Below are 23,698 nucleotides of genomic sequence, written 5' to 3' on the forward strand. Positions count from 1 at the left end.
TACAACCAAGGCTTGAAAATGTTGAAAACCCTAGCTATGGTGACAAGCAAAATTCAGCAGCCCTTATGGAGAATATGAGTCCATTTTTGTGTTATTTTTCCCTTTTTAATGACTATATTTACCAAATGACAAAAATGCCCTTAATGCCTTTCTTTGTAATTTTTCATGTACAAGCCCATTTTTGTCCAAAATTTTAGAAATTGGTTAAATTCTATTTAAGACCTCCTAATTAATATTCCAAAGCAATTTCATACTAAAAGCTTCTAGAATGCAAGTTTTTCAACTTATTCAATTTAGTCCCTAATTTCAAATTAAGCACTTTATGCATAGAATTTCTTCACGAAATTTTCACACAATCATGCATTCATATCATAGACCTCAAAATAATTATAAAATAATTATTTCTATCTCATATTTGTGGTCCTAAAACCACTATTCTGATTAGGCCCTAATTCGAGATATTACAACTAAACCCTCGGGTTGAGAACTTGGTATGATGAAATTGTGATAAGATAGTAAATACACATGTAACATGAATGTCTTGGTGATATTTATGCAAATGATGTTTTATGTTGGATTGCATGATTATGTTACTTGCTATTTCCATGTGAACTTACAAAGCATTTATGCTTACTCCCTCCTTTCCATTCTTTGTAGTTTTGACAAGCTAGCTCAGAAATTGGAAAAGATCGAAGGCTCACTCACACTATCCGTGGACCATTTTGGTATAGTGGCTTGTATATTTTGGGTATGGCATGTATAGCATTATAATCATATGTGCATATGATCTTAAGATATGGCTATTGAGTGGTAAAAAAATGCTTGGTAATGATTAGCCATTTGGCTAATCAAGATCATATTTGGTGTTATGTATGTTTAATGTGCTATTTAATATATGGAAATTCATAAAAAGGTGAAATTTGCTATAAAACAGTACCATACAGTAGTAATGATGTGAGTTTAAAAAATCACTAAAAATAGTAGAGACAGAATTAGATAGTGAATAAAATATGAAATTGAAGCTTACTGAGCCTATTTTCATATGGAAGAAACAAAACAGGTAAATGAGTTGTATTTTATAAGATATTTGAGTTCTGGTAAAACAGGGTCAGAGCGATTTCTGAATCCTCTGTTCTGACTTTAGAAATTCACTAAAAATTGTACAAAAATAATTAGGAGTCATACTTTATATGTACAGATTCCTTATTGAGTATAATTTTAAGAAAAATAAGCGGCATAATTATCTGAATTCTATACAGAGAGAAAAGTAATTCTTAGTTAACAGAGGTCAAAGTAGTCGAACACTGAAATAGGGGAAATTTTAACTAATAAACTGTACTAATTGGCCCGACCAAAAATTCTGGAAAAAAATTAGTAAATAGATATATGAGTCTAATTTTAGGAAAATTTACGGATTTAAATTTTGAGTTTCCTAACTCGAGATATGATTTTTTTAGCGACTGTGACGTAGATTAGCAGTTTATTACGAAAGGTGAAATAAATTGTTTGAAATTGTTTAAGTGATAAATTAACTCTGTTAACGCCTCAAGCTCTACTCCGGTGACGGTCTCGGGAAAGGGGGTGTTACATTGGCTGTCATCTCTCTTCGAGTCAAAAGGTTCGATATGTTCTTAATAAAAATAAAAATTAGGAATGTGTTGGGCTGAGTAATCAGAGTGAGGTGATTGGCTGTCATCTCTCTTCGCGTCAAAAGGTTCAATATATTTTTAAGTAAAAATAAATAAAAGAAAAAAATTAAAAGTAAAAAAGAAAAAAATTAAAAAAAAAAAGAAAAAGAAAAAGAAGAATGAGGTATTAATAAAATGTGGGGACTAAAGGTAGAAACAAATAGGGTATCTTGATAGGTTTGGTAAATTACCTAATTTTCATGAAATAATCCAAGTTGATCTTATTTATTTTTTTGTGTTAATGGAAATACTTTTTTCAATTTTACTTAAAGCAAGCTAAGGGTTCTCTTTATTTTTGTATGCATTTGGACTAATTTTTATAAAACTTTAGAGTAGTATTTCTTTCATGGCAGAATCTAATTTTCACAGTGGACAGGAACCATACTTGAGGGTAAGTATGGGCTAAGTAGGGGGAATTTGATAATACTCTAGAATGTCATATTTTTATGTGTTCATTGCATGTTTATTTTGAATATGATCCTACTAATTTGGGCTATTTATGGTCTTTTCTCTTTTAGGGACTAAATTGAAGGCAAAAGTAAATTTAAGGGAAAAAAGTGTGAAATTAAAGATGAATTGGGCCAATATGCGAAGTAGGAGAAAAGGTGGTGCCAAAAGTGCAAACATGGAAGACCCAAGGACAAATATGCAAAAGAAGAGATTTTATAGCACAAGACTCTTTTTTAATTTCAATTATATTAGGATAATTATTAAAGATTTTTATTTAGATTTAATTTAGGATTTATTTTCATTTATCTTTAATTATCTTTATTTATTTGTATTTATCTTTTAGAATTTAATTAGGAATAGACTAGGTTTTCTAGTACTATCAATAAGGGATGGAGTGGCATATATTGAACATCTATTTTTTCTGTAAACACTCCCTCTCACAAAAACTCTGTCTTTTGTTCTCTTCATATTTTCTTTAATAAAAATCCTATTTCTATTATATTTATTTCTTTCCCAAAAATCAGGAGCCACTAAACCAATCTAGCAGAAGGTTGTCAAAATTCCCCAAAAAGGCTCATGAGGCTTAGAACCCGTGCTTAGCCTTCTCAACAGGGTATTCATCACTTCTCCGCATTACGGGGCTGACGCTTCCGTCCATGTCCCTTAATAGGTGACCTTTTCAACTTGTGTAAGGAACGACCGCTTTGTACATTTTGGGAAGGTTGCATAGTCTGTTCGTTAGCTTTCTACGTCAGAGGTTGGCGAATCCAAGAGACAAAACGGCGTGGTATTCGCCGTTGGGAAGTGATGATTTAGCAGAAGATAGTCCCACAAAAGCGATTATTGGCTAAAGTCAGGTTCCGCCAAATTTTAAGTCTAAATCCTTGGAGATGGTGATCGTAGGCGTCTTCTTCCACTATAACTGACTTATCCTGCTCGAGAAGGGTTACTTAAAAGCCAAATATTGAACCCAAGGCGGATCGAGACAACCGGAGGCTGGAATCTCGCCACATAAGAAACTTTTTTTTCCCAAACTTTGTTTATTTTTATATTCTTCATTTTAATTTTCGCAATTTCAATTCAAATTTAATTTCTGTTTTTATTTTATTTTTCTAGATCAAAATTCTTAATTCTGTTTTTTTTTATTTTTCAGGAACGCGAGTTTTCTTGGCCAAGAAATTGCCCAGGATTTCAAAAAACGAGCATTCGTACAATCCGGTCCCTGAGGATTCGACCCTACTTCCCATTTCCTGTTATTTTTACTATTTTACAGGGAATAGGATATTTTTAGTGCTCTCAACAACGCATCACCAGAGAAGATAATCAGGATGCTGATAGAATGGTTAAACTAGTGCATTATAAATCTTATGATTTATGCTTGTATGAGACATCCTCGTTGGGGGAGATGATGTAGGCTTTATAATTAGTTTAAGTACTCTTTTTGGCACTAAAAAATATAGTTTAAGTACTAAAAAAATTAAGGATCAAAATAGGAAAAGAATTATAATTCAATGACCAAAGTTGTTTTTTTAATTTTGAACGTTTTAAAGCATGGTGAGCATTGAGATTACAGCATGAGCTTTGGAGGATGGGGGTAAAAGGTCACAATGTAAAGAAGTAAGGAAGTCAGGGTAGTAATAAAGGCGGAAGTGTATAGATCATGACAAATGTAAGAGATACCCATGTTAGGGTAGTAATTGGTTGGTCGTCTAACCGTGTTAGCAGTGTACTTGATCTTAAGCACCTACTGGTCATGCTCAAAAATTCAATGAAAGAAGAAAGAGATAATGCTAGTAAAAGATGTATACAATTATTAAATATTAAATAATTATATTTAAAAATAAAAATTAATATGTACAGGCTTAAACAAGCATATGTATCCAAACAGAAAGCTCTTCATCTTAGTACTAGTTAATACTCGAAACAAAGGGTTTATATTTGGGAAAGCAAGAGAATGAAGGGTTGGCGTGGTCGACACTTAGCCTGCAAAGGTTGAGCCTTGGGCATGGTAAGTCCTGGCCCTTCGTTCATATCCACAATCTCTTCACCTTTTCTCTCCCACTCAAAGCATTGAATCAGTGACCCCAAAGTTAATCCAACCATCCGCATGGCTAACCCTTCTCCGGGACACCGCTGCCTCCCATTCCCGAATGGCATTAACCTGAACGCGAACTTCGACGGATCTAAACCCTCGAATCTCTCTGGCCTGAACACATTAGGCTCCTCCCAATTGTTGGGATCGTTTTGTATAGCCCATGCATTCACCAACAACATGGTTCCATGCGGTATACGGTACCCTCCCACTAAACATTCTTTTGATGACTCGTGAGGTACTAACAATGGAGCGGTGGGCTTGATTCGGAAAGTCTCGTTAATTATGCAATGAAGATAAGGAAGATTGGGAAAATCTGATTCTTCGATTAACCGATTTTGTCCGACCACTGTATCGATTTCAATTCGGGCTTTGTTAAAGACTTGGGGATGGTTCAAAAGGAAAGACATTGCCCACTCTACTGTCCCTGATGACGTATCAGTTCCAGCCAAAAGTAAAACCTGTTTAACATTTTCAATAACCGAGTTAGGATACTATTTAATGAGAGTAGACATTAAGAACAAGAAAGCAAGAAAAACAAAAGCTTACCATCATGAGACTTCTAATAGTTTCATCCTTGTAATTTTCAGGCTCTTGTTCTTGCAAAGACAACATGACTTCAATCATGTTCTTTTTTTCGTCTGTGGATAAACTACTTTTTTCCTAATTTTCATATTATGTCGACATTCATCAATCAATTCTTGTGTAAATGCTTCTCTTCTTTTGAACAAATTGATCATCCTTTTCTCAGTTTTCTCGAACCACTTCACCATCGGTAGAAAATCACCCATGTTCGTTGCACCAGCCAAAAGAAAGGATTCCCTCATTATTTCACGAAACCGAGTGCCTTCCTCGACGACAGCCACATCGTCGCCATAATATCTTTTCCCGGCTATCATCCGCATCATCAAATTCAGCATCAGCTCGAAAAGTCTGGATTTCAAGTCCACCATTCTATCATGATCCTTGAACAGCTTCCGTAAGAGCAAACGGACTTCATCGAGGCGTGTGGCGTAAAGCAATTGGAGACAGTGCCCCGAAAGAAGTTGAATCGACGATATACGCCTCAAGTTCTGCCAGTTATCGCCGTAGGAATCCCAGATAAGGCTAGTGTAATTATAACCTAGATGCTTTTCGTATAAAAGTAAAGGGCGGTTGGCAAAGATGATGTCGTTTTTGGTAAAACATTCCTCGGCAGACGATGCTGATGAGATAACCACAATGGGGCGTGACCCAAAATGGAGGAGAAGGACACGGCCATGCTTGGCAGAGGTCTTGGCGAGGGAACGATGGAGAGGCTTCTTGAGAAGTAAATAGAAGTGGCCAATTAATGGTAAAGAGGGAAAAGGGGTGGGAGGATGGTTTTGGAACTTATGGTATAAGTGGACAGTGATGGAATAAAGAGCTACAAAGAGGAGGATTTGCATAAACACGGCTTGGCTGGCGACCAATTTCAATTCTCAGGATTGTCCTAACTATAATTTAAATATATTTATTTATAAATTGGAGGATTGTTCTTCTGCGTCAATTTAATTAGACAGTTGGATTTGCACGCTTCCTTCCCCTCCTTGACTGCTCAATAGTGGAAAATTCAACCACACAACAATAAATGAGATAAGATTTGGTAGCTTTCCATATTTTCTCTCTGAATGAAACTTCAACGCAATTGCTCAATTTTCAACAAATGATAACTATTACAAATTTATCATAAAATTCATATACTAAATTTCTATTAAATAAAGAAAAGCATAGTTATAAAAAACATAAAACATATATATGCATTATTGTTTTTTTTTACATTCTTTTTTATGATTAACTTTGAAGATTATAAATTTAACAAATTTAATTAATTAATATAAGTTATCAAATTAAATTGATCAATTTAACAAGTTTATTTGATTAATTATGAAGTTTATGATGTTCTGAATTCATATTAAAATATGTATTGAATTGATATCTTTTATTTCAATCATTGGAATGTTATTTTAATTAAATAAAATATGATTAAAATATCTTTTGATGTTAATTTTAAATATTTTATTGAAATAATATTTTAATTAAGATCATTTTATTTAATAAGTTATAATTAATAGGTTTTCTTATATAAAATAGTTATAATTTTACTTAAAATTTTAGATAATATGTTCTTATAGAAATTTGTCGATTGAATCCTAGCTCAGTTGGTATTGACATTGTTGTCTATATAGGAAGATGTGAGTTTGAGTATATTAAAACCTAGTTTCCTATTTCTTTTAGGTTCTTAACGTTCTTACCCTTTTTTTTTGGCAATTTTAGAAAAGGATCTATTATGCTTTAATTTCTATTATAATTTGGTCCTTGTATTTTTATAATATTATTAAATAGTTAAAATAATTAATATAATTAATTTTTAGATTAAATTAAATATAATTTTTTCTAAATAAAATAAAATTATATTTTAATCTTTAAATTTTAACTTCGTAATCTAACAAAAATAAATTCTAATGTGGTGATGGAAGAGGCCTGAAAGTAAAGTCAGGAATACTGTAGCTGTACTAGGAACGCTTTAGTCTACGATTGACTTTATCATAATTAGTTCCTACACTTGCATATAATCTAGAATTGCTTTTCAAAAATATTTTTAAGATCAAAAGTATTTTTCGAGTCATAAATAATATTAAATAGATAATTTTTGAAGTTAGAAACACTTTCAAACTTAAAAACAAAAGTAATTTTTTTTCTATTGTTGACAAAAATATTTTTAGGAATAAAGAATAATTTTAACTCTTATAAAGTATTTTATATAATATTTAAATTGACTATGTAATTATTTTCATATTAAAATTTATTTTAAATATATAATATTATATATTTAAATTAAATTTTATAAATAATTAGTAAATTACTTAAAAATATTTAAAATTTATATTTCATATATTAAAATATTAACAAAAAATTAAAATTTTATTTTTTACTAAAATATTATAATATTAATTAATTTAAACATTATTTAGATGCATATATATTATTTTATAATATCAGGTCTAAAATAAATATTTTATTTCTCAAACTTATTTTTTAACAGTAATACTAAACACTTAAATCTTAAATTAAAATTTTCAAAAATACAATTTTCCAATTTATTTTTACAGAAAAGAAACCGATGAAAAAACATAATATTATTTTATTGTAAATTCTTTTTAATTGATTTGAACCAATTAAGTCATTAGAATTTTATGTTGTAAACTAGATTTGTCCCCGTTGGTACTGTCCCATCACAATGAAATTTTGCTACTCATAATTTTGACTTTTTTATAAAAGTAACTCTAAAAAATAAATTAATTATCAAAATAATCCACCCTTTTAATTATGTACAAAAATAACTTATTTTCTACAGTAAAAAGTGGTGGAGCCATATGATATGGCGCCACCACTTTGCCACATTAGCCAGGGGTATTAAAAAATTATTTTTTGGTGGAGCCATGTTGAATGGCGCCACCAGTATAAAATATTAGGAAAATACTAAAAAATCTAGAAAAATGGGGGACTTAAAAAAAATTTCCATTTTTGGGTGGAGCCATTTTAAATGGTGCCACCACTTTTCAGATTTGTTAAGTTCTTTTTTTTTTTTACTTATTTATTTTTTTTCTTATATTTTGTCTCTTTCTTAGATTTTTTTCTTTTTTAAGTTTTATATTATTTTCTTAATTTATTTTGCTTATTTAATTTATATTATTAATTTTAAAAAATTTGTAATATATATTTAAAATGTTTTATAATACTTTTTTTAAAATTTTAATTATTATTTTTAAAAATATTTTTTAACTTTATATATATATTTGTGAAATTAATTTTTTTATAAATTTTAAAAATGTATTTTTCAAATTAGTTTTGAAATTATTAGTTTTATAATATTTGAAATGTATGTTTAATATTTTATTAATTTTACATACAATTTTAAATATTATTTTTAAATTCTTTTTTTATCATTAGGTATATATATTTAAAGTTTAAAGTTTAAATTAAAATATATATATATTTATTATAACTAGTCACATCATGTCAGTGATGTGACTATTAATAAATTCAAATATAAATATAAATTTTAAAAAATATATATTAAATATTATTTTATAAATATTAAATATATATTTTTCTTTTTTTGACTCTTTTTATTGTTTTGTTTTTTCTTTTATTTATTATTATTAACTTTAAAAAATTTGAAATACTTTATTAATATATATATTTGTAAATTTTAGATATGTATTTTGAGATTATTTTTTAAAATTTTATATATAATTTTTAAATACATTTAAAAATTATAATTTTTTAATAATATAAGAAATCATAATCTTTTAAATATTTTTTTAAAATTTTTTCTTTTTCCTTTTTTTTACTTTTTTGAAATTTTATGTTTTTTTTCTTCTTTTATTTTGTTTATTTATTTTATTATCAATTTTAAAAATTTTGTAATGTATATTTAAAATGTTTTATAATATATTTTTTACAATTTTAAATATTATTTTTAAATTCTTTTTTATATTTAAATTTTAAAGTTTAAATTAAAATATATATTTATTATAACTTGTCACATCATGTCAGTGATGTGACTATTAATAAATTTAAATATAAATTTAAATTTAAATATATATATTAAATATATTTTTTATTATTTTGACTCTTTTTATTGTTTTGTTTTAAAAAAAAAGATTTTGTTATATATATGGGTGGCTTGGTCCCCCTTTATAGATGAAAAAGTTAAGTGAGGAAAAAAAAAGGTACCTTTGTTAAAATTTTATTTTTTTATTTTTATATTTTATAGTTAATGTAATATAATAAATAATTGTATTGTATGTTTGTTTTTTTTATATTATACAGATTTGAAGATGTCTTCTAGAGCAAATACGGATCACACTTCATCGATGATCGACGAAACAGTAAAATTTATTATAAATTAAAAAAATTCAGTTTAGTTTCCCAAATTTTTTTGTTAATCGCTACTCTGTTGAACATGTTTTGACTGCTTTAAAATACTTATCTCTAATTAGTTGTTATTTAGCTTCTGTTGAACATTTTAGATTATTAATTTGATTATACTTTGTAATACTTTATTTTTGTTATAATTGACTTAGATATACATTATTTGTAATTGTATTTGTATACTTTTAAAAAAAAGTTAGTAGCACTCACCTCCAAACATCTAATTTAATCACACAAATTATAATAGAATAGATATATTATAAAAATAAATTAGGATATTTTCATTTTTTTAAATAACTACCCCTTAAAATCGACTTACTTAAAACTTTACTCTATTTTTACTAATTTCATACTTAATTTATTAGACGGTATGTAGGGATTAATACGCAAAACTATTACTTGACGAGCTCGATTTATGAAAAAAATTCTTTTAAATTTAATATATATATTATTAAAACAATAATAATAAAAGTGAATATATTTGATTATTTACTAGTCAATTTATAAATAACTAGAAAACATAAGTATTTGTTTAAAAAATACTTTATGTTTTTAAATTTTATAATATAAAAAAATATTAGTATTCCTTGAAAAATAATTTTTCGCTATTACTCACTTTAAATTTTGAATAAGATATCATAAAATTTTAAAATTAGAAATATATACGTATTGTAGCCATTGGTGTCAAATTGAACTTGCTTGAACCAATCATCTTCTCTTGAGTTGCTTTTTGGTTTGGACTTATTTTTTACACTGGTGGAGTTTGAGTTGCTGCTCAATGAATTTCTCTTTTCTTGTAATTTTACTAGTTCCCAGTTCATATTCCTGTAATTTCTCCCATTCTTTTATTATTAATATATTTATTTTAATTAATTTAATGCTTAACTATGGTTAGGATATAATAATCACATTTAATTTCTACGTGTTATTATTAATATTTTATGACAAATTTTCATTCTATTATTAATATATTATTACTTATTTAATTTAACTTAAATAAAAAAAATACTTAGAATGGTTACGTTGGTATAATATAAGTGTGATGTTTTTGTTTTCTCAACCTTTCAATTTTACTCTTCAATATATTTTTTTATGTTTAAATTATATAGATAATTGATTTATCATATTTTTATAAAAAATTTACCATACAGGATGGTTATCGGGTTTTGAGGTTACGGTGTCATTTTCCCAAGTACGATCCGGACGAGCGGATCATGCCATACTTACGGTTGGCCGGATTTGGGGACGTCGCATTGATCCGGAGGTTTGACTTGAGGCCAAACTTACTATTCGCCTTGGTTGAGCGGTGGTGTACGGAGACCCACACGTTCATTATGTCGTGCGGGGAGTGCACTATCACATTAGAAGACGTCGCTATGCAACTTGGGTTACTAGTTGACGGTACTGTGGTCACGGGTCGAAGCAAAGTGTTAGAACCTTCTGTAGTATGCCACAGATTGCTTGGACGGTCCCCTCGTGATAGGGAACAGAATTTCACATGCTTGACATTAGCATGGTTGAGAGCAAATTTTAAGAAGTTATCGAGCACTGCCACTAAGCAGAAGGTAATGTATGCTGCTTGAGCCTATATTATGCAGCTGATTGGGGGGGTACTTCTGCCGAACAACACGTCTAATAGAGTCCACTTAAAGTACTTGCCTCTATTGGAGGATTTTTTTCATATCGGTAGTTACAGCTAGGGATCTGCAGTGTTGGCTGCATTATACTATGAGCTCTGTCGTGCAACAAAACATGGGGTTAGTAATATGGCTGGTTGTCTGGGTCTACTGAAGTCTTGGGCTCTATACAGGATGCCGTTTCTAGCGGCTGTTAGGCACCAACCATATTCGTGGCACTTATAAATAGGTAAAAACAAAATTATACTTAACATTTAACGACTCATAAGTGTGGGTAATATTTTTCAAAGTTTAACTGCCAACGTGTTTGTTTCGATTTCAGATGGGCGACGTCTCCGGGAATTGGTGCGAGCCAGACATTAATCATTTACCGTCAAATGATAGAGGCGTACGCCGGAGAGAAAGTAATATATATATTAATATAGTTTAAGTAACGTTTATTTAACTTATCCACTTACAGTATGTGATGTGAATTGACTCATTATGTTATATTGTGCAGTTATTGTGGATGTCGTATTCTGCAGTAAACATTGCAACCCTTATTCCTCAGAGGGTTCACGCTGAAGCTCGTATGTGGTGCATTAACACGCCGGTGCTCAACTTCTCAACCGTTGAGTGGTACAACGGTGATCGAGTTATGCGACAATTTGGGTGTAAACAATTTGTGCCAGTCGAGCCACAACAGTTTGCTGATGTCCACGGTAAGACCATGCAGGGGAGACATACATTAGATTGGAGCGTGGAACATCAATGTTAAGTAGCACTATGGAATACCCAGTACAACAGGCGGCCTGAGATGCACTCCTGCATGTTTGACTTCAGTCCCTCGACTGAATATATGTGGTACATGAATCGATGGCGAGTTTATTTATATGATCGACAACTTATGATAGTACCAGGTCACGACTACAGACATGGAAATCAACCTACGGTGGAGGTAGAGGATCAACATATGGCAGAGCCCGACTCGGAGGACCAAGTTTTAAACACATCGAAGCAATGGGTTGACACTTTTTGTGATTTGTCCCAGAATAGTTCATATAACCCGGACATAGGTGGTTCGAGTTCATATCACCCGGATATATGCGGTTCGAGTCCATTTAACCTAGAGCAACCACCGACATCAGTTGATATGTTTGGTAATAACATGTACTCCACCCCGCCTCAGGCCACGATCGACCCAGTTGCCAATCCTTCAGATGTGTACAATACACCTCAACGTCCACCCCGTCAACGAAGGCCCGTAAATCGTTATACCCCGAACAATGATACCACTCCTGGTTCTTTCCAATTTTAAGTTATGTAAATTTCAAGTATTATGTGATATTTGTTGTATTGGTTTAAGGTTTCACAACTTATATATTAGTGTTTTTTATTTAATTTATTATAAAATCTTTTAAAGTATTAAAAGTTGCAACTATTAATTATAAATATAATTTTAACACTAAATAATACAAACTTTATTTCTAAAAGATCATAATATAGACAGACCTCAGTTACAACATTTAATTTCTTTCAGACCGTGAAGATTGGCCAGTGTAGACGTTTCTATGGGGACATTTGCTCCGATTGTGGCCAATTGTTCTACATATGGTGCAACGCTTTGGATCGACTTGTTCTCTTACATCCATGTCGTTTCGAATCCTCGTTATTGTTAGTTTAGCTTTGACTCTACTACGTAGTGACCGATCAGGCAACATCTCGAATGCAGGCGATTGCGCTTCCCATGTCGATATATCCCTTAATACAGGGAAATCGTTACCCCAAATACGCAACGTACGTTCAAGTGTGTATACATCATCGATATATTGTTTAACATTCAAACTATAGGTAGCACAAGCTGCAACCACATGCGCACACGGGTACCGTAGTGCTTGGAACATCCCGCACTCACACCGCCTGTTTCAGAGATCAACTCCATAGGATCGTGGCCGGATCCCTGACCGACGACTGATATACTTTGTCACTCGAAAAGTTTCCAAATTTCGAGAATATAGTTCTACATTCATAAACCTAGCCCTTTGAGTGTTATCTTTCATGGCATCTCTGATTTTTTCGATGTACACGTGTCCGACCTCTAACTGTTTTGCTTGTTTCAACCCCATTTTTGGTATTAAGGTTGCTAACCTGTAAAATGTAGCTGAAAAAACAGCTGAAATTGGCAAGTGACGCGTATGCCTTAAGACGGAGTTAACGGCCTCAACAAGGTTAGTTGTCATATGGCCATAATGGTACCCCTCATCAAAACATTGAGCCCATTGCCACGGCTCCATGCTACTCAACCACTGTGTAAGAGAAGGTTTGCAGCCCGCCATATCAGTCTCTAAGCTCGCCAACTTATGTCTAAATCGGTGTGGTTCCAGCTCGTACCCTATGTATATATTCCGATAAAATACGTTAAAATTAGGAAATGGACTAGAAATAATTACAAATACGAATTTAAATACGATATTTTTACCCATATTGACAATTCTTTTACGCCAGTCTTTGTTCTTATACTCATTGTGGAAGGTCACAGTGAAGTGACGAATACAATAGACAGACCTCCACGGAACCTTCGATTGCCGAATTGCAGCAACAAGACCCTTTGATCTGTCAGATATAATGCAAATCTGTCAGATATAATGCAAATGTTATCTTGCCTGACAACATGTTTCCGTAAGTTTCGAATGAAATATGCCCATGATTTAGAGTTCTCCGACTCTACGATGGCAAAAGCGATTGGTAGTACATTTCCATTACCGTCTTGTGCAACCGCAATCAGAAGTATCTGCGTGTATTTTCCATAAAGCCATGTTCCATCAACTTGCACTACCAGTTTGCAGTGGGAGAAGGCCCTAACACATAGATCGAAAGTCTAGAACAATCGACGAAACACTCTTTTTCCCAGTTCCAATTCTCCATTAGGGCCTCTATAAGGCAACGTTTGCAAGTCCACGACAGTTCCTGGGACATACTCTACCATTGCTGAAATCCAACTCTGAAGTTCATTGTATGACTTATCCCAGTCGTCGTACAATTGTTGCATGGCCATTTGTTTCGCCCACCACGCTTTCCTGTATGACACTCTGCACTGAAATCGAGCTTGCATGTCTGCAATCAATGTCGACACAAGAATGATTGGGCTATCTTTCACTAGTGGCATGATGCAGTTACAAATACTTTTGGCATCCAATTTTCGGTGGTCATGAGACATGCGTGCGACAGTACATGTATGACGCCCTTCTAATTTTCGTATTTGCCATTGTTGAATCCTCTGTATAAATGCAGCACGAACTGACAACCACACCCATCGTCGGCTCTCCAACATTCCCCAACGTATAATGTCGGTGTAGATTTGGCAACCTTGTAATCAATCGACAACTTCATGCTGTATTGTTTGATGGAAAACACACAATCCGTCTTGTTCTTGAACTGTTGCCTAACGAACAACTCGTCGAACTGTGAACTTGATGCCAATTTATGAGCAGGTACTATATCAGCATACTCAGGGAACTTGGATGCATGTGCTACATCTGGATCTACGTTCAACATGTTGCCCCCAGGTTCATTTCGTAAAATAATACTATGACTCGGGTTACAGAATGAAGGGCCGTGAACATCTTCAACCTCCTTCGGGCCTTCATCATTGATATCGTTCGGAATCTCATCAACATCGGGGTCACTAAAATCTTCAACGTCTTGATCAGAATCTTCACCATTATTGGTCATTTCTCTGACATTTGTCTCAGTACTTATTATCACCTCCGGATGTATTTGTAGACGGGGACCGAGGGTTGGGTTATTGTACGAACTCCCACTATAATTAGGAATTTTGGGTATCTGCGACGTTCCACCGCATTCTAATTGGCCTGTCCATCCAACATTAAGATCAAGATCAAATTCGCAATGTTGACTTATTGGGCTAACATTCTCAACAGGCTCTAAATCTGCTAACTTAGCAAATAATTCAACTGGTTGGGGGTTCACACTCCCAGTGGACCACCATATTTTCATCATAGTGCCCAAGTCATCATCATCTAACAGTTTCATCGCACAAAATTTGAACGGATCTGTAGAGATTGGAAAATTGTAAAATAATTTGGACATCGCCCTTCCACAACGGATAGTTATTTTCGCACTGATCTTCCTTTTCATTTCTGCTAGCTTCACATTTTTTTAATCGCAAACCTACTCTTTGCTGGCCTTGAAATACACAACCAATATCACCTTCTACAATTTCACCATAAAAAATAACATACACCAAAAACACCTCATTATTCATTTTTAACAAATTTTTTAAACTTTTCCACTTAACACAACAACTACACCATTCTATACATAGAAGAGAACCAAGAGGTGGAGCCATAAAGAATGGCTCCACCAAAATATTGTGATTTTTTAGAGTATAGGGGGCCCCGTAGCAATTTTGCCATTTCCTGGTGAAGCCAAATAATTTGGCGCCACTAGTTTTCAAGTCTGACAGCTAACTTATTTGTTTCAGCCTTTTTTTTTAAAAAAGTTCTGACTTTCTTTTTTCTTTTTTAAGTCCTTATTTATTTTATTTATTTCGAAAAACTTGAAATGTATTTTTTAAAAATGTTTTATAATATATTTTTTATAAATATTAAAAATATATTTTCAAATTATTTTTTAAATATTAAATATATTTAATATTATAAAACATTTTTAAATCATTTTAAATGATTTTAAATATTTTTAAAATTTTACATAGAATTTTTAAATTTATAATTTTTATTTATTTTTAAAAATATTTAACATTTTTTTAATTTTTTATACAAATTTTATTTAAAAATTTAAATGTTTAAATGTTTTATATTATTAAAAAATAAAAACAAAAAATAAATTTGAAAGATCATATCTTTAAATTATTTTAATATTTTATATTATTAAAAATATGGTTAATATTTAAAAAATAATATTTATAATTTTCAAAAATTAATTTGAGAAATATACATTTAAATTTAAAAAAAATGTAAAACTGATATTTAAAATTTTAACAAATATATATTATAGAACATTTCAAATATACATTACAAACTTTTAAAAATTAATAATAAGAAATAAATAAATTAAATTAACTAAAATAAAATAACAAAAAATTATAAAATCTTAATTTAAAAATTCTATGTAAAATTAATAATATATTAAACATACATTTCAAATATTATAAAACTAATAAACAAAATACAATAAGAAAATAATATAAAACTTAAAAAAAGAAAAAAAATTAAAGAAAAAGACAAAATCTATGAAAAACTAATCTAAAATTTAATTTGAAATGTATAATAAAAATAAATAAAATAGATAAACAAAATAAAATAAGAAAAAAATTAGACTTCAAAAAACTAAAAAAAAGAAAAAATAATTATTTTTTTAAAATTTTAAAAAATTAATTTGAAAAATACATTTTTAAAATTTATAAATAATTAATTTCACAAATATATATATATAAAGTTAAAAAATATTTTTAAAAATAATAATTAAAATTTTAAAAAAATATTATAAAACATTTTAAATATATATTACAAATTTTTTAAAATTAATAATATAAATTAAATAAGTAAAATAAATTAAGAAAATAATATAAAACTTAAAAAAATCTAAGAAAGAGACAAAATATAAGAAAAAAAAGTAAAAAAGTTAAAAAAGTAAAAAAAGTAAAAAAAAATATAAGAACCTGACAAATCAGAAAAGTGGTGGCGCCATTTAAAATAGCTCCACCCAAAAATAAATTTTTTTTTAAGTCCCCCATTTTTCCATATTTTTTAGTATTTTCTTAGTATTTTATACTGGTGGTGCCATTCAATATGGCTCCACCAAAAAATAATTTTTTAATACCCGTGGCTGACGTGGCAAAGTGATGGCGCCATATCATATGGCTCCACCACTTTTTACTGTAGAAAATGGGTTATTTTTGTACATAATTAAAAAAATAGATTATTTTGATAATTAATTTATTTTTTAGGGTTACTTTTATAAAAAAGCCCATAATTTTCTATTTATGACTTCATCCTATCACTACTATTAGAGGTGTTCATAATTTTATTGCTTTATTTTTGTTTAAATTTGGTCTTGTTTAAAATACGAGTTTAGAATTTTATTTAATTTTAATTTAAGCTCATTCTTATTATTTTTAAAAAAATATTTATATTATTTTTATTTAACATTTAATTTTTTTATATATTTTTTATTTATTAAAATTTTTTATATAATCATATTAACATTATTTTAATATTTACATTAGAGTAGTATTATATATTCAGTATATATTTATTTTTTACTGTGCTGTAAATTACATAATATATAAAAATAGCATAATATAAAATATTATAAACTTAAAAACGAGATGAATTGGACTCGGACCTTAATGTTCAAGCCTAGCCCATTTTTTAAATTGGCTTAATTTTTTACCCAAATTTATTTTTCGAACTTAATATTTTTATACAAACTATCTCAAATTTCGAACTAAATTTCAACCGTAAAAAAATAACAGTTGATCCTCCCTTTTATTTTTTTACGGTTGATAAAAACAATTTAATTATGATATAACCAAGAAAATATTAAATGAGTTGTTGATGGGGTTATTATTATATTACTTAAAAATCGTGCACTTAATTATTAAATTAATACTAAAGTCATTAAATAGGGGTGAAACATAAAAGTCTAGAAATGTGGAGGTTGAATATTAGGCATTCTAGAAGATTATTGACTTCCAAGTTCAAACATGATAAGGTCAGGAAAAACAAGACCTGTTTGTAGAAAATATAAAAAAGTAAAGCGTAAAAGATAGAAATGGAGAAAAGTAGTGTGAAGGTCCCTTATTCCACAATTTTCATTTCAAACAGGGCCCGCCCAACCCCTGACTTTCATTTTGGTGCCCATTGGCTAACAAGTTACCCACTATCTTAAATAGCTATATTGCTAAATTTAGCACTTAATATTTATCTTCTTTTATCAATTTCATCCTTATATTTTTGTTAAATTTAACTTTCGATTTATATAAATGGTCAACTTTGATCATCAATTTTTTATAATAGATTCAAAACTGTTTTTTTTTAATGAAAATAATGACTTAAACGTTTAATTTTTAAACATTACAATCATGGGCAGGAGTCCTCGTAAGGGCTCTAATCCCATAAATTTCATAAAATTTTATTTAAACCCTTTTAATTTTTAAAATTTTAATTTGAACTTATAATTCATGTCGAAAAATAGATTGAATTTGCGCTTGGCCCCTGAAGTATTCCAATGTTTTTTTTTTGACATAAAGATAAATTTAGCCTCTAATGTTTCCTTATTTTGTCATTTTGACTCCAATTCTCTTTTTTGGGTCATTTTGGCTCTCAACCTTTAAACTGACTAAAATGTTAAATTTTAAATGGAATTGACATGGTAGCTCATGTGACCTTTTACGTGTACTTCACTGCTAACATGGATAAATTTTCTAAAAGTTTTTATAAACTTTCTTTGAAATTAGTTGATTTTTTAAATATTTTTCAATTCAACTTTAATTTCTGTTTTTATTTTATTTTTCCAAATCGAAATTCTTAATTCTGTTTTTTATTTTTCAGGAACGCAAGTTTTCTTGGCCAAGAAATTGTCCAAGATTTCAAGAAACGAGCATTCGTACAATCCGGTCCCTGAGGATTCTACCCTACTTCCCATTTACTGTTATTTTTACTATTTTACAGAGAAGAGGATATTTTTGGTGCTCTCAACCACGCATCACCAGAGAAGATAATCAGGATGCTGATAGAATGGTTAAACTAGTGCATTATAAATCTTATGATTTGTGCTTGTATGAGACCTCCTCGTTGGGGGAGATGATTTAAGCTTTATAATTAGTTTAAGTACTCTTTTTGTCACTAAAAATATATAGTTGAAGTACTAAAATAAAAAAAAATGTAACACCTCATACCCGTACCCGAGACCGGGATAGGATACGAGGCATTACCGAGATTTTCAGAATAATTTCAATTAATTTATATTATTTTGCATTCATTTTCATGTTCATGTAACATCTTTTTCATATATTCAATTCAAACATCATATAAAATACAATATAATATTTAAATTGTCATATTTACATGCTCATTCAAGTTATACGGACCTACCTGACTAAATTGCAGAAATACCAAGATTTAGGGGCATTTTGGTAATTTACCTTTTTTTCAATTTTCACCCAATCTTAAATTGATAATTTCATTCAATTTATTAATTTAGATAATAAAACAACTCATTCCCTTCAATCTTGTCATTTTTGACATTTTTATAAAATTACCCCCTAAAGTTTTACTTTTATTCAATTTAGTACCTGAGCCTAAAACATGCAAATTAGCCATGCTAGCTGAATATTCGTATATATTTTTCTCCTCCTCCTCTCTACTTAATGTATATATCATGCTTATAAGTAACATTATCAATAATTTCACTACTGACTTATTTATATATTCAAAACTATCCATCCGTGTCATAGTCACTAAATCATTTATATCTAGAGCTATGGTACTTCAAATTAAGATCCGCTAATTTTCTCTGAAACTAGACTCATATATCTTCTTACCATAAATTTTTCAGAATTTTTGGTTTAGCCAATAAGTACAGTTTATTCTTTAAATTTACCCCTATTCTGCTGTCTGACAGTTCCAACCCTTCTTCACTAAGAATTAATTATCTCATCGTACAGGATTCGGATGATGTTCTCGCTTATTTCTCTTGAAAATAAACTCATTAAGTATTTTAAAAATATAAATTTAATCCCTTAATTATTTTTCTCCAATTTTTTATGATTTTTCAAAGTCAGAACAGGGGAACCTGAAATCATTCTGACATTGTCTCACTAAATTTATTATATCTCACAATTCACAATTTCATTGCCTACACCGTTTCTTCTATAAGAAACTAGACTCAATAAGATTTAATTTCATATTTTTTTCATACTCTAGTTCGATTTTCAAAATTTATGGTGATTTTTCAAAATTAGCCTACTGCTGTTGTCCAAAACTATTTTAGTGCAAGATGCTTATTTACCATAAAAAATGTAAGGGATACCCATGTTAGGGTAGTAATTGGTTGGTCGTCTAACCGTGTTAGCAGTGTACTTGATCTTAGGCACCTACTGGTCATGCTCAAAAAACCAATGAAAGAAGAAAGAGATAATGCTAGTAAAAGATGTATACAATTATTAAATATTAAATAATTATATTTAAAAATAAAAACTAATATGTACGGCTTAAACAAGCATATGTATCCAAACAGGAAGCTCTTCATCTTAGTACTAGTTAATACTCGAAACAAAGGGTTTATATTTGGGAAAGCAAGGGAACAAATGGTTGGCGTGGTCGACACTTAGCCTGTAAAGGTTGAGCCTTGGGCATGGTAAGGCCTGGCCCTTCGCTCATATCCACCATCTCTTCACCTTTTCTCTCCCACTCAAAGCATTGAATCAGTGACCCCAAAGTTAATCCAACCATCCGCATGGCTAACCCTTCTCCGGGACACCGCCGCCTCCCGTTCCCGAATGGCATTAACCTGAACGCGAAGTTCGACGGATCTAAACCCTCGAATCTCTCTGGCTTGAACACATTAGGCTCCTCCCAATTGTTGGGATCGTTTTGTATAGCCCATGCATTCACCAACAACATGGTTCCACGCGGTATACGGTACCCTCCCACTAAACATTCTTTTGATGACTCGTGAGGTACTAACAATGGACCGGTGGGCTTGATTCGAAAAGTCTCGTTAATTATACAATGAAGATAAAGAAGATTGGGCAAATCTGATTCTTCGATCAACCGATTTTGTCCGACCACTGTATCAATTTCAATTCGGGCTTTGTTCAAGACTTGGGGATGGTTCAAAAGGAAAGACATTGCCCACTCTATTGTCCCTGATGACGTATCAGTTCCAGCCAAAAGTAAAACCTGTTTAACATTTTCAATAACCGAGTTAGGATACTATTTAATAAGAGTAGACATTAAGAACAAGAAAGCAAGAAAAGCAAAAGCTTACCATCATGAGACTTCTAATAGTTTCATCCTTGTAATTTTCAGGCTCTTGTTCTTGCAAAGACAACATGACTTCAATCATGTTCTTTTTTTCGTCTGTGGATAAACTACTTTTCTTACCAATTTTCATATTATGTCGACATTCATCAATCAATTCTTGTGTAAATGCCTCTCTTCTTTTGAACAAGTTGATCATCCTTTTCTCAGTTTTCTCGAACCACTTCATCATCGGCAGGAAATCACCCATGTTCGTTGCGCCGGCCAAAAGAAAGGATTCCCTCATTATTTCACGAAACCGGGTGCCTTCCTCGACGACAGCCACATCGTCACCGTAATATCTTTTCCCGGATATCATCCGCATCATCAAGTTCAGCATCAGCTCGAAAAGTTTGGATTTCAAGTCCACCGTTCGATCATGATCCTTGAACAGCTTCCGTAAGAGCAAACGGACTTCATCGAGGCGTGTGGCGTAAAGCAATTGGAGACAGTGCCCGGAAAGAAGTTGAATCGATGATATACGCCTCAAGTTTCGCCAGTTATCACCGTAGGAATCCCAGATAAGGCTAGTGTAATTATAACCTAGATGCTTTCCGTATAAAAGTAAAGGGCGGTTGGCAAAGATGATGTCGTTTTTGGTAAAGCATTCCTCAGCAGCCAATGCCGATGAGATAACCACAACGGGGCGTGACCCAAAATGGAGGAGAAGGACACGGCCATGCTTGGCAGAGATCTTGGCGAGGGAACGATGGAGAGGCTTCTTGAGAAGTAAATAGAAGTGGCCAATTAATGGTAAAGAGGGAAAATGGGTGGGAGGATGCTTTTGGAACTTGTGGTATAAGTGGACAGTGATGGAATAAAGAGCTACAAAGAGGAGGATTTGCATAAACATGGCTTGGCTGGCGACCAACTTCAATTCTCAAGATTGTCCTAACTATAATTTAAATATATTTATTTATAAATTGGAGGATTGTTCTTCTGCGTCAATTTAATTAGATAGTTGGATTTGCACGCTTCCTTCCCCTCCTTGACTACTCAATAGTGGAAAATTCAACCACGCAAGTTCAAACATAAAAGTGAACATGATGAGGTTGAATAGGGGTGAAACATAAAAGCCTAGAAATATGGAGGTTGAATATTAGGCATTCTGGAAGGTTATTGACTTCCAAGTTCAAACATGATGAGGTCAGGAAAAACAAGACATGTTTGTAGAAAATATAAAAAAGTGAAGCGTAAAAGATAGAAATGGAGAAAAGTAGTGTGAAGGTCCCTTATTCCACAATTTCCATTTCAACCAGGGCCCGCCCAACCCCTGACTTTCATTTTGGTGCCCATTGGCTAACAAGTTACCCACTATCTTAAATAGCTATATTGCTAAATTTAGCACTTAATATTTATCTTCTTTTATCAATTTCATCCTTATATTTTTGTTAAATTTGACTTTCGATTTATATAAATGGTCAACTTTGATCATCAATTTTTTATAATAGATTCAAAACTGTTTTTTTTAATGAAAATAATGACTTAAACGTTTAATTTTTAAACATTACAATCATGGGCAGGAGTGCTAGTAAGGGCTCTAATCCAATAAATTTCATAAAATTTTATTTAAACCCTTTTAAGTTTTTAAAATTTTAATTTGAACTTATAATTCATGTCGAAAAATAGATTGAATTTGTGCTTGGCCCCTGAAGTATTCCAAAGTTTTTTTTTAACATAAAGATAAATTTAGCCTCTAATGTTTCCTTATTTTGTCATTTTGGCTCCAATTCTCTTTTTTGAGTCATTTTGGCTCTCAACCTTTAAATTTTAGTGAAATTGCTTACTTTTTTACGAAAAAACTGACTAAAATGTTAAATTTTAAATGGAATTGACATAGTAGCTCATGTGACCTTTTACGTCTACTTCACTGCTAACATGGATAAATTTTCCAAAAGTTTTTATGAACTTTTTTTGAAATTTTTTGAAATTCTACGTGGGCTACCATGCTAGTGACCACTTTAATGCTATTAAAATTTTAACAGTTCAATCAATTTTTTTGTCAAAAAGTAAGTAATTTGACGAATATTTGAAAGTCAAGTGTCAAAATGACAAAATGAGTAAATGTTAGAGGCTAAATTTATCTTTATGCCCTTTTAATTTGAATTGTTTATAGTTTTTATGATAAATTTAATAACATTCTTAGTTGATTAGGAAAACTAATAGAATGTAGTATGTAAATATTAATTTGGTAAAAAAAATAAAGTAAAATAAATAAATCACGTTGGTATTAGGTGCAAATTCCGTTGATTAAGGAGGCAAAGACAGAGGGAGACAACATGTGTATAGAAAAGGAACTTATGTTTATAATAAAATATCATGAAAGCCCAATTTGTTGACCAACTTCATGTGGCGTTGCTTTACTTTCTTATAAATTATTCCTCAATTCCTAAAATGGTGGTCTTAAACCCAATCTAAACATGCCTCACCCCTTTCGTAATTAGAGTTGGATTTCGTTTTCCACAAGAAATTGTGACCTTTAGCCTACTTTCTTTCTCCGTTTCTCACTCAAACAAACAATCTTGGGTATCAAGAAATAGCTCTTATTTGCTGTCAACTTTGACTAAGTCAACTATTTTTAACCAACATAATTAGTTTAATTCATTAATTACAAAAATGACTTTAAAAGGTAAAAAATTATATATGTAAATGATTTGCTCTCTACTGTAATCACCGATGTTGCCTGGCACATTGATAGTATCGCCTCCTATTGATGACCCAATCATACACTTTTAAAAAAAATAAATTTAAGTGCTGTCAATGTGTTAGGTGGTATCCAGAAATTTTTAAAAATAAATTTTGTGTCATCGATATGTCAAGCAGCAT

The 23,698-nt window shown here is 30.9% G+C and overlaps 1 protein-coding gene and 1 pseudogene across 1 annotated transcript; both read right to left on the reverse strand.

Moving 5' to 3' along the window:
• Nucleotides 1-3,948: 3,948 nt before the first annotated feature.
• LOC107941918 (cytochrome P450 81Q32-like) lies at nucleotides 3,949-5,802 on the reverse strand (annotated as a pseudogene).
• Nucleotides 5,803-20,010: 14,208 nt separating this feature from the next.
• LOC107941921 (cytochrome P450 81Q32) lies at nucleotides 20,011-22,169 on the reverse strand. Its single transcript, XM_016875547.2, has 2 exons — nucleotides 20,841-22,169; nucleotides 20,011-20,752 (listed from the first exon to the last, which is right to left on the reverse strand). The coding sequence occupies exons 1-2, from the start codon at nucleotides 21,723-21,725 to the stop codon at nucleotides 20,132-20,134; spliced, it is 1,506 nt and encodes a 501-aa protein (XP_016731036.1). The 5' UTR covers nucleotides 21,726-22,169; the 3' UTR covers nucleotides 20,011-20,131.
• Nucleotides 22,170-23,698: the final 1,529 nt, after the last annotated feature.

Source organism: Gossypium hirsutum, chromosome A05 (assembly GCF_007990345.1).
Source record: "Gossypium hirsutum isolate 1008001.06 chromosome A05, Gossypium_hirsutum_v2.1, whole genome shotgun sequence".
NCBI lineage: Eukaryota > Viridiplantae > Streptophyta > Magnoliopsida > Malvales > Malvaceae > Gossypium > Gossypium hirsutum.